This window comes from Cinclus cinclus, chromosome 9 (assembly GCF_963662255.1).
Source record: "Cinclus cinclus chromosome 9, bCinCin1.1, whole genome shotgun sequence".
NCBI classification, from domain to species: Eukaryota; Metazoa; Chordata; class Aves; order Passeriformes; family Cinclidae; genus Cinclus; species Cinclus cinclus.
This window is the reverse complement of record NC_085054.1, coordinates 3,139,813-3,151,848: the sequence shown is the minus strand read 5'-3', so window position 1 is coordinate 3,151,848 and position 12,036 is coordinate 3,139,813. Positions and strand designations below refer to the sequence as shown.

General features: G+C 54.4%; 1 protein-coding gene across 1 annotated transcript; it reads right to left on the bottom strand.

The window, feature by feature from the left end:
- Positions 1 to 4,657: 4,657 nt before the first annotated feature.
- Positions 4,658 to 6,388, bottom strand: FZD5 (frizzled class receptor 5). The gene has a single exon (XM_062498255.1). The coding sequence runs from the start codon at positions 6,386 to 6,388 to the stop codon at positions 4,658 to 4,660; it is 1,731 nt and encodes a 576-aa protein (XP_062354239.1).
- Positions 6,389 to 12,036: the final 5,648 nt, after the last annotated feature.

The following is a 12,036-nucleotide window of genomic DNA, read 5'->3' as shown; positions in this document are numbered from 1 at the left end:
CCTGCTTTCAGTTCCAGGATAGCACTCCCCATCTGGCAGTAAATGCTGTTTGCAGAGACAATAGCTGTGTTATGGCCCAGCAAGAGTGATGTGAGCACCAGCCAGACTAGCAGGAGCAGCGTGTGCTAGCAGTCAGCAGGGGCAGGAGGCCATGGAGGTGTTCATGGGCTACAAGATGCCCTTGGGCTCCAGCAGCCCCTTCCCTTTGTGTACAGGGACTGTGTATCTTGTTTCCAAGGGAATTTTATGAGAACTACTTGAGTTTGGGTTTGGCAGTTAAGAGGACAGGCACTTGAGGGATGGAATAAATGTCAAGACTACTGCTCCTGGATAAGAGTATAGGTGTCAAGCATACCCTGAGCAAGCAGAATTGGACAGAAGAGCCATTGAGGCAAGAGCTTGCACAGGAGGTTGGCAGGAGTGCTCAGGCCCGGGTGAGCTGCTCTGTTCAGAGCTCGGCACTGGGCAGGCTGCAGCCCCCATCCTGTCCTGGCATTTCCCACAGCACTGGAATGCAGAACAATGACATAGAACTGGCATTCTATATCATTACCCGGGGCAAAAACTAGCCTTGCACCAAATAAACTCTGTTTGTCAACACAGAGTTAATTACAGGGTGCTGCCAAAGTGACTCTAGTGCCCTTACTAACACCCACCCCTAGTGGACTGGCAAAAAAGCACTTAAATGGCAGATCTTGGGCCTGTTTCTCTTGGGATTAGGAAAGTCTCAGTCTGCCTTCGCAGACAAGGCATTTCCTAGGTGAAATAACCACGTTGGCTTCTGATCTATGATATTAAAACCTATTTGAAGAGCCACATGCTCCCCGTGCCATGGGACACTGCCATGCCCCATGCCACACAGCCTGAACTTGTGCTGCATTTGCACTGCTCAGCCTCAGGGAAGCCGGTGACTGCCTCGAGGGTGGTTTAAGCTGGCCAGGTGGAAGCTGGAGAGCACAGGAGCACAAGCATTGTCCAGTTGTGCAGGATCACGTGTGTGCTCACGGGAACAGAGTCCTGCCTGCAGGAAAGGCCCTTCCCTTGCTGGGAAACTGGCTTGAGGGAGGCGGTGGATGGCAGCGCTGCCAAACTCCTGTTTACTGAGGAGCAGAGGACACAACAGATTCCTGGCAGGCAAGAATGACAACAAGGCTGCTGCAAGTTCCTTCCAGGAGCGGGCAGTGAGTGTCCACAGCTCCTTGAGAAGAACCTGATGCTGAAATGGTTCATGTCCCCTCCACACCCCAAAACTGCTGCCCTTCAAGCAATAGGATCAGCCCCAGTCCAGTGGTGTGTTTTGCCTGTATTTGAGCATGGGGGGGCAGATCCCTGTAGAATGAGGTGAGTCAGGCTGTGGGACTGTCAGGTTTATCACTGGGTGCTGGAATGCTGCTTCCAGGTAAGAGATCCTATCTGGTGGGACCCGGTGTGTGCCTACACACCTAACTAGATAGCAGAGTCCTGCACCATTAGTCACCGAGGAGCCAGCCTTAACCCCTTGCTGTCCCTCCCCAAGCGACAGGAGAGGTCGCACAGCAGATTGGCAACACGGCCACCCAAATGGGCCAGCGTACAGCATCCTGCTTGGCTAGGAGCTGTCATCTGCTTGGCCTTAGGAGTATCAAAGGGTACATCTTCAGGGCCTGATCTCAGCACAGGGCAAGGGACTGGCACTGTGCAAACTGCAGAACGCCAATAAAAGTTGATAGTTAACCCTCTCCTAGCAGCGAGGCGTGACCTTGGCCCTGTCAGCACAGGCACAGCCAGCACAGAACCCGGCATGGGCAGAGCCTGGCAGCACCACCCAGCACATGTGTGCCATCCTCCGTGCCAAGGGCAGCGCTGCGTGGGCTCGTGCACACGGAACATGCTATTCCTGTGCCACACAAGTGTAGTTGCCTCACCAGTTCCCCACGATCCCCAGTGATAAGAGCCCTGCATGGCCCTGCAGCACACGCCTCCCCCTCCCTTTGACAGGTAAGCTTTTAAGGTAGTAAATACTCTTAACAGAAGCAGAAGCAAAGAAAAACAACACACACTATTTTTTTATCATCATAAATAACCAATCTTGATACTTCTCTTTGAATAAAATTTCTTCAGCTTTTCACATAATATGGTACAGTTATTTAAGCAACATTGAACAGCATCGGTAACGGAAGAGGCAAAACCCAACATGTAAATTGGCTACAGCAGACAGGGCACACGGCAACGGCTCCATCCCCCCCTCTCCTGCCACTTGTTGCTGAGAAGCCAGGCTCAAACACGAGTTGATTCTATTACCCTACCCTTAGATCAAAGCTGAAAATGCTCTTGCGTTTTTCAATAGGCAACGGTTTGTAGCTAATCTTGGCTTTCTTTACACAGTCAGTTGCACTTTGGAAAAACCAAAAACAACAAAATACCACCTTTGACATGGTTTTGTTCATTGTATTGCATGATGTGTTTAGCTGTATCTACAAAAGGCACTATAGAGAGAGAGGAGTCCAGCAAGGTGTGGAACGGAGGAGGTTGGAATCATTTAATGCCCTGGATTACAGCAGAGACTACGCACAGTGTCTCTGCACCTGACCTGCCTCACTGCTGAGAACACACCTGTCCCTAACCTGTATCAAAGGTCACTACGGCTTCTGCATGTACAAATTAGGCTATAATACAACTATTTACAGCTTGTAACACAATATGGTGCAATTCTGTCCACAATAAAGTACTCCAGCATGCTGGAGGGGGTGAGCCCTCTTGCAAGAGTGCAGATAGGTGCAGCTGAACAGTCCCTGGTGAGCCCTCCATCCTTGCACCTCTTTCTGCTCTGTCCAGGACACCCCAGAGACACTCACACAGTACCTTTATCCAGAGACGTGCCACTTTAGCATTCCCCCACTTCCCAAGTTCTGGTTCTAAAATGAGGTGGAAACATTTTTGACTGAAGCGGTCCAAAGGCGTTAAGAACAACCTCATATCCTTGCAGTCCTGCAGGAGCAAAGCCAGCAGTTGTTCTCCAGTGCTTGAGCAGCTGGGTCACAGTGCCACGCTTGAAGGAGGGCAAAAAGGACTCCAGTAATGGCTGGGTAGTTACCTCACCACTGCTTAGGGCAAGGGGAAAAAAAACTTAAAATGCAGGTGCTTTCACAAGTAGCCTGAAGCCAGAGGCAGCCAACCTCATCCCATGCCACAGCTGGAGCCCCTTGCCCCGGCTGCATTTAGTGACTTTGACAACAGGGCCCCCCTCACCATTATTCTACTTACTGAAACCCAGCTGTCACCACTGCTTAATGCCAGGCAATGGTTCTGTCAGTGCTCAACTGCCCTCTGCTCCACAAAGTGAAAAAGGCCTGGGAAGTTGGAGGAAAAGAGGTACGAGCGCTCTGCTAAGTTTTCCCAAATTAACTGCTCTCTCTCAAACCTGGTACGCTTTCTGGCAGAGGCACAGCTTTGAAAAAAGCAGCGACAAGTATTGAAGCCGACTGACTGGAAAACCCAGCTGCTGCTCCAGAGAGACAGCCTGCCACCTGGCCGGGACACCCCCGTGCAGTCACTGCCCACTGCAGGGCTGCGACCACCCTTTTGGGGCTGGCTGTGCCACATGCCACAGCTGGCAGGCAGGACACAGGACCTGCCTCCCTCGCCCCAGGTAACCCACACAGGACAAGGAGCAGCACCGACCTTTCCCAGGACACAGGGCAGCTCAGGAGAGCCCTGATCCCGGAGCCAGAGCCCTTGCGCGGCCCCTCGGCTCCCCGGGCTCAGCGGCTCCATGGGCAGTGCAGCTGGCTGCCCATCGCAGAGCAGGGGGTCGGTGCCACCCAGCCGAGCCCACCGGAGCCAGCTCAGTCCTGAGCCCTGACTCAAGGGAGCCGGATGTGCTTGCCCAGAGCAAAAGGGACCGCAGGGGGATCACCTGGTCCCTGCCTGCCCTGCAGACAGCTGGGACCCTGTCCCTGCGGCAGATCCTCTCCGCGGCCCCTTCCTCCTGCACCGCCACCATCCATGAAGTCCCCCGCCCGTGCAGCTCCTCCCTTCCTGCTCAGTGTGCTGCTGCCTGAGCAGGGCCAGTGGCTGCTTCACACCAGGGCCCCCAGCCTCCTCCTCCTCCTCAATATGTACCTCTGCCTGGGGGCTCTGGGGGCACTGAGGGCAGTCTCCTGCTCTGCCCAGGCATCCAGGGAGGCAGCACCCCCTGCCAGCTCTCCCTGACCCACTCTGTGGCCTTTAGTGAAGGGCTCAGTGGCAGTGCCAGCCCCCACCTGGGGTTGGGGGCCACCATCTGCCCTGCCCGCTACAGCTCTTTCACCCCAGCACCAGCAAGACCTGTCCAGAGGCTTCTTGTGGGACACAAATCAGTGCTTGAGGGCTCCTGCCTCCCGACTGGCCCATAGGCAGTAGCATCCCAGGACCCCAACCAGGATGTGGGACCCGAAACGGGGCATACGTGGCAGTGCCAGGCTCCAGGTCTCCCTGTCCATCTGCCCCCTCATAGCTGGCAGCACCTCCCCCTGCCCTGCCTGGGGCTGCAGCTGCTCTGTGCCCATGGTCCCAGGCAGCACCACCACGGTGGGGCTGAAGATGCCAGGGGTGGTCCAGCTGTCACCCCCTCTTCTGTGGCCCAGGGTCTTCGCAACCCTCTCCTCCCTGTGGCTGGGGTCACCGAGGCTCCCTCCGGTCACACATGGGACAGTGGGACCTGCTTGTGGTAGGGGGCCATACTGGGCAGTACCGTCCTGCCCACCAGTGCCGGGCTGGCCTCACCGTACACAGAGGCACCTGCAGGCTTCCTGGCCCGGCAGCAGCGGGTGGTGAAGCGCTTCCAGGACTCGAGTGTCTTGCCAGACCAGATCCAAACGCCGGAGGTGATCCCCACCACAAGGCACATGAAGTACTTGAGCATGAAGACAGCATAGTCAGGCTTGGGGCGGTGAGGGTCCCCCGGGCAGGAGCAGTTGTGTGCCTGCTCCCAGGCCTCCCGGTTGTGCTGCTCATAGATGTAGCAGGCAATGACAATGGTAGCAGGCACAGTGTAAAGCACGGTGAAGATGCCGATGCGGATCATCAGCTTCTCCAGCTTGTCAGTTTTGGTGCCGCCCTGCTTGATCACGCTGCGGATGCGAAAGAGCGAGACGAAGCCGGCCAGCAGGAAGAGGCTGCCGGTGAAGAGATACACCACTAGTGGTGCCAGCACAAAGCCCCGCAGATTCTCCAGGCTCTGGTTGCCCACATAGCAAACCCCGGCCACCGGGTCACCGTCCACAGAGCTCAGTGCCAGTACAGCAATGGATTTGGCACTGGGGATGAGCCAGGCAGCCAGGTGGAAGTACTGCGAATAGCTAGCAATGGCCTCGTTGCCCCACTTCATGCCAGCTGCCAGGAACCAGGTGAGGGACAGGATGACCCACCAGATGGAGCTGGCCATGCCAAAGAAGTAGAGGAGAAGGAAAACCACGGTGCAGAGAGCGGGGCCTGTGGTCTCGTAATGGATGTGGTGGTGCTCCGGGTTGCAAGCCACACTGGCATGCCCTGCCACCAGCCGCACAATGTAGCCTATGGAGACGAAGAGGTAGCAGGCAGAGAGGAAGATGATGGGGCGCTCAGGGTACTTGAAGCGCTCCATGTCAATGAGGAAGGTGGCCACCGTGGTTGAGGTGGAGAGGAAGCAGAGGATGGACCATAGGCCGATCCAGAAGGTAGCGAAGGTCTTCTCATCCTGGGTAAAGTAGGGCTGGTAGCACGGGATGGCGCAGTTGAGTACCTTCCCAGTCCTGATGCGGTTGTACAGCGGATGGGACTCCTTGGAGATGGGGACCAGGGGCGCTTTGCACTTGCAAGTCTGACCGCAGTCCAGCCCTGAAAGGCGCTGCCCATCGAGTGGCGTCAGGTTTTTGCCCATGTCCTTGGCAGGGCGCGTGGGCTTCCCGAAGAAAGGCGGCAGAGTGGTGGCTTCCGTGTGGTTGTATCCCATGCAAAGCACCTCGCTGTCCCCCAGCACCGGCAGGCGGTCGCAGCTCATCCTCTCGGGCCAGGCAAAGCCGTACTGCTGCATGATGGGCGAGCAGCCGGCCTTGGCCCGCTCGCAGACGGAGCGGCAGGGGGGCAGCGGCTTCGTGTAGTCGGACAGGCAGATGGGGGTGTACATGCTGCAGAGGAAGAAGCGCAGGTCCGGGGAGCACTGGATCTCCACCAGCGGCCAGAACTGGTGCACCTCCAGCCCGGCCTCGTCCTGCGTGTCGTGGTTGAACTGGTTGGGCATGTAGGTGAGGTTGTAGCCGATGCCCTTGCACATCGGCACCGTGATCTCCTGGCACACCAGCGCCTTGGAGGCGGCGCGCCCCGCCGCCGGCAGCCCCAGCAGCAGCGGCAGCCCCAGCAGCAGCGGCACCGGCAGCCCCCGGCCGCCCATCGCCGCCGCCCGTCCTACCGCCGCCGCATGTCCCGGGCAGCCGCCGCCTCCGCGCCGGGAGCGGGGCCCCGCCGGCAGCGAGAGCGCGATCCCGACCGCCGCCGCCGCCGCCGCCACCTGCGCTCTGGGGCGGGCGGGCTTCCCCGCTCCGCGCCGCGCCCGCGCCCCGCCCCGGGACCGCCCCGCGACCGCCCCGCGACCGCCCCCGCCGCTGGCCCCGCCCCGCCGGGGCTCCCCCCGGCCGCCCCCACGCCGGGCACCGAGTCCCGCGGCGGCGAAGCGCCGCGCTGCCCCGGACCCGCTGCCGGGGGCGTCCCGCCGGGACCCGTCCGCCGGTGCTCGGAGTCCCGCGGCGGCCCGGGGAGAAGATGCCGGTGCTGCCAAACCACTGGCTGCTCCGCATCTGTGCGTCTCCTTCCCCTCTTGCCCGCCGGGCCCCTCCCGAGACCCGGGACGCTCGGGCCCGGCGCGCAGAGCCGAGCGGATGGAGCAGGAGGGCAGGCGGTGTCCGCGGCGCTGCCGCCGCTTCGCCCCTTCCTCCTCGGGCCCTTCCGCCCCTCTTCGCGGAACGGGATTGGAACGAACGGGGGGAAACCCTGGGGAGGGGAAGGGAAAGCGTGAAGGGGTCCTGGCCGGATTTGCCTTGCTCTGGCCGTGCCACATCAGCCCGGGCACAAGGGGCACTTGTAGCATCTACCCCGCCCGAGCTGTCCGGCCGGCCAGCGCTCCCGACTCCCGGAACGCTGAGCCTCGGCGGGAAGGGAAACCGCCCCTGCCCGGGTGCAGGCAGCTGCGTTGCCACATTCCCGCCGCGGATTCCGGTCGCCATCCGCTCCTCCAGCCCCCCTCTTCCCTCGCAGGCGCTGGAGCGCAGAGCGAACCGACGAGACCGTGCCAGGGCACAGGGCTCTGCCCAGCGCCCTGGGACCGCGGGCTCCTGCCAGGGCCACCGAGGTGGTCACGTTCAGCTGCCAGGAATTCCAGTCCTCCAGTCCATGCATTAGTAAACACCGAAATTGCCAGCCTGATTTTCAAGCACTTCCCTGCAAGCAAGCCCCGAAGCCCACGGCGTGCTCGGGGCGCACAGGAGAACAGACCTGCTTCAGAAGCCAGATTCGGGGATCGCACACTGCAGCTGCTACGGCTTATTCTGGCCAAGGCAGAAGGCTGCCCCCAAGCCCTTGCACAGGAGCTACTCATTCCATCTCAGTGGATGTGGATGGAAGGGCAATTTGGACCAGAGTATTTGCATCCAGCCCCGCATCTACTAGTCAAGACATATCCACAGCACAGCACAGATACAGACAGCTTGCATTCAAGGTCTGGTGCTGGGGAATACCAGAATCCAAAATACCCCTAACTGCACCCAGAACCCACAAAGCAAAGACTGAAAGCATGACTTAGCTTCTGCCTTCCTCCCAGAAGTAAAACCTAGCTTGTTTATTGCTCTGAGGCCAGTGGCTGATGTACCCACAGGCAGAGCAATGACTGCTGATGACCAAAGTCATCAGGGATTTTAAGGCGAGAGACCTCACAGCCACCCCTGAAATCCACATCCACCTGGTCTAGGCATGCATATTACTTAGCACCATCAACTTTGATGCTTAACAACATTTTTCTTTTAAAAAAAAGGGGGGGAGGTGGAAATCTCACATCCCTATACTTCTTTGCCTTATGCTGTAAGTTTTCCCTGTAATAGAGCTATGCAGAAGAAAATTACAAGTCACATGTTCCTTTGGAAGACAGTGGCATATCCTTGTAGCAGGAGTCATAACTTTTCATTCTCCCCAACAATGAGTTTCTGTGAACTAGCAGCCCAGCAGAAAGCAATCACAGACAGTTTCATTATGGCTGTCAGTTGATTATCCAAATTATAGCTGAGAGCAGAGGGCAGCCTTTTTATTATCATCATTGCTGTACAATTAGAAAATGCTGATGAACCTCCATAAGAGCAGGAATTATTTTTTTTTTTTGTTGGCATCTTTCATTTTTATAAGCATTCTCTTGGGCAGCATCTTTTAGTTTGATTTGACACACAATGAGGAACGGGTACATAAGTGGGAAGGGAGAAGATAAGAAGGGGAAAATGGGGCAGCTCTTCATTTCAGTTAAATCTATCAACTCTTGTAGCCTGGTTCAGGTTTTGCCACTCCTCCAGATGTATCTAATTCTTAGAGCCTGGCTGTAAATAATGCTGTATTTGCTACACTGGGGACACATAAAATCCAATTAAGAGCCAGGTAGACATCTGTTGGCTTGCTCTGTGCTTCTGTTTCCTTTTTGTTTTTTATGAATATGTAGCAGAACAACCAGAGCAGGATTAAATATAGTGTAAGTGCAAGTGCTGTTGATAGGTTTGTTACTCATCTCTTCAGTACAGTATGAGAGTACAGTGCTTTTTGTGCATCCAGCACTATTAGTAACAGAAGATGTGTCTGCACAAAATTTACTGCGTCAAACCCTGCAGACCAAAAAGGAAGTGTTTCCCAGCCCTAGGAAAAATGCTTTTGTAGTTAAAAAACTCTTAAATTATTAAAAATCGCTTCACCTTTTATCCATGTGCAGAAGAGTCCATGAAGCTCCACCATGCTAGACAGGTCTGCTTGGGAGTTCATTTAATCCCTGCTCCTGGCTCCAGCCCAGAGGACACAGGTATGGACTGACAATGCATGTACTCACAGACAGACCCTCCACCCACTGAGGTGTTTTCAGCTGGGATGCAGTGGTTCCTGGTAGAAGCAGAAAGAAAAGGTGGTAAGTATTTCTGTATTTGGTTCTTTCACTGCTGATTGTCAGTGTACACTGTTTACCTGGACAAATTGCTTTTGTGAAGGATATCATGACTTCTGAAATACTTTAGAAAAGGACTGAGTTTCCTTTGTAAAGGCTGGCTATTGCCCTTGACCTTGTTAGAGGACTCAGCAGACTTTCCCAAAGAGCTTTTCAGCCCAGGCTTTGGGCAGCGACAAAGCCAGAGAGCGCTGATCTCACCCTTGGCCTTGCTGGTACCAAAGCAGGGCAGGAACCTCCTGCCCCTCTTGTCATAGGATCAGCACTCCACCCCTCGGCCCTCAACCCTTCTTGCTCGAAGCAGCAAATCCTGGTTTTGTCTGCACTGCTGACAAGCCTGCAGCTCCCAGGAAGGGAGCAGCGGGGGCCCAGCGCAGGTGGCTCCGGTCTCCTGGTGCTGGTGGGCAGCCTGCCAGTCACCCCAGCTGGAGGCTGTGCTGGCTCAGGCCTTGCCCAAATTAGCAGTGACCCCTGATAACTAACTGCTTGAGTGAGGGGGTGCTGGAGACCATAAGGTGGTTTGCAGCAGCACAAGACTGTGCCTTACTGCCTGTCACGAGTGCAGGAACAGACATCACTTTTGGCATCACGGTGCAGCCCCCAGGCAGTGCCAGCACAGCAGACCACCGTGTACTGGTACAAAAGGATATCAGTGTTTGCCCCACACCGAGGACACGGCTGCATGCTGCACCAAGGCAGGTGTGCTTCTGCTTCCACCTGTGGCAAGTGTTTGCCTTCCCACCTGAGAGCTGCAGCTCCAGGCTGCCTGTGCTGCAAACCCCAGCACCAAGACCTACCTTGTGGAACAGGACCTGGAGCGGGGGGCTCCTAAACAAGACCAAGGTTCTTGCTGCACTACAGGCAGGAGGGACCTGACAGGCAGGGAGACAGAGGCACTCTTGGCCCTTTGTGAGCAGGCAGAGCAGAGTGAGAATCGGTGCCAGCATTTGCAGAGGGACCCTGGCCCCAAATCCTGCTGAAGTGCAACAGCAGCAGCAGTGAACATTTCTCATGCGCCCAGATGAACTAAAGGCCTGGGGACAGGAATTCAGATTGAAATCACTTGAATGCTTTTCACCATGCCTTGCTGAAATTCCCTTAAAAATCCTAGCTTACATCAATACAATTTGTTTTTATATACACCTGTGCAATTACATACATTTACATATTGCAGGAAAACAAAACCACACCAAACTGTAGCCGTATCCAAAAAAGTTACGTGGAACTTGAAATGTTCTGAGTGAATTAATCCAAAACTTGATTTCTAACAGTGACGCATACTTTAGCTACACCTAACACAAGAGCTGCAGTTTGTAAAATGTCACCAGAAGTTCAGGTAAGTAAGACCAAAGTAAAATCAGGAAGAGTGGCTGCACATAAAACTAATCTTGCCAAACTCATCACTTATTAACTAACTATACTTGTACATATAGGTGTACATAAAATGTATGTGGTAAGTTTTCTTTGGTCTCCCCAGGCACTGGGAACATTCCCATGACCCACATTTGAAATACTGAAGGGATGTTCCTGTTCTGAGGTGCCACTACCACAGCATGCAGAGGCAGGATCAGGGGGGCAGGAGGGTTGGTGGGATGAGGATGGGCCTCTGCCATGCCACAGCCATGGCTGGTCTTCAAATCTCCTTGCTGTGACTCACACAACGCTGAGATAAAGAAGCAGCAGTGAAGTTCCTTACATTTGATTTTCTTGGGGGGTACAGTGCAGCCTGAAACATCTGAAACGTTTCAGATATGTAGATTTTGAAACACATCACATTATTATGCTTCTTTTCTTTTCTTTTCTTTTCTGTTTCTCTCATGGGCCCTTGAAAAGAAAACAGTCCCCATAGTGAAGTTGACATGATAAATTAGTACGGCCCTGGAAAAGCCCTCACTCTTCATTTGGCAAATACTTATTTATGGGCTTTCAATTTGTGGCTTATGTAACAACAGGGTGAGTGACTTCCAAAAAAACTCTGCCATGTATTGACCTGATACAGCCTAATGGGTCCTTCAGAGCAATTAGGATTTATTGTGTTAGTGTCTAGTGTGTATAGAGACCATTTTAAAAACGTGTTATTTACCCAGAAAGCAGTAATGACTGTTTAAATACAGTGAGATTGTTTCTTAAACTCTTACTGCTCTATACATTGCTAAGAAGTTACTCCAAATATTTTTCAGAGTTAAATACTCTGCTCCAGTGGGATTTCCAAGCCGGATTATTTTATGGCACATATATTTGTGTGCCCATAGCATACAGTAGTAAGTGAACCAAGCTCTCAGGAAAGTTGCAAAATGAGCAGCCTTGAAGCATGGAGATTTTTTTCTCAACTGAAGGGCCAGTGCTTGCCACTCCAGTGGTCTGAGCAGGTCAGGACTTTTCCTAACTTAGAAAGCAGGCCATTTCCTATGAACCACAGGAGTTTTGCCCTGTCTGATCTGAAAGTCCAGCAAAAGTGACCTTAAGAGCCACACAGCTGTGGTTTGCATCACAGCACATCAAACCCTCTACCTGCACATGAGGTGGGGCCATCACCATTTCCCTGTAACCTCCTGGGGGCCAGCATGCCAGAGCACAGGTGTTGGCTTCCAAAGACCAGTGCAGGTGTGCAGAAGCCAAATTCCCCGGCCAGGTTCCTCAGCAGGCCTGAAGGAGCACAGCTTTGCAGCCCAGCAAAGATCAGTGCTGGCTTACACCAGCTCTGACTCTGACCAGGGAGTAGAACAAACCCCCAGCTCCCAGCATGGGAGCCATCAAGTGCCTCTATGAAACAATAACAATATAGACTAATTACTGCTTGACTTATCTTCAGACCAATGCTGTTTTGATCAGCACTTTCTTGAAAATAGTTTTTCCTT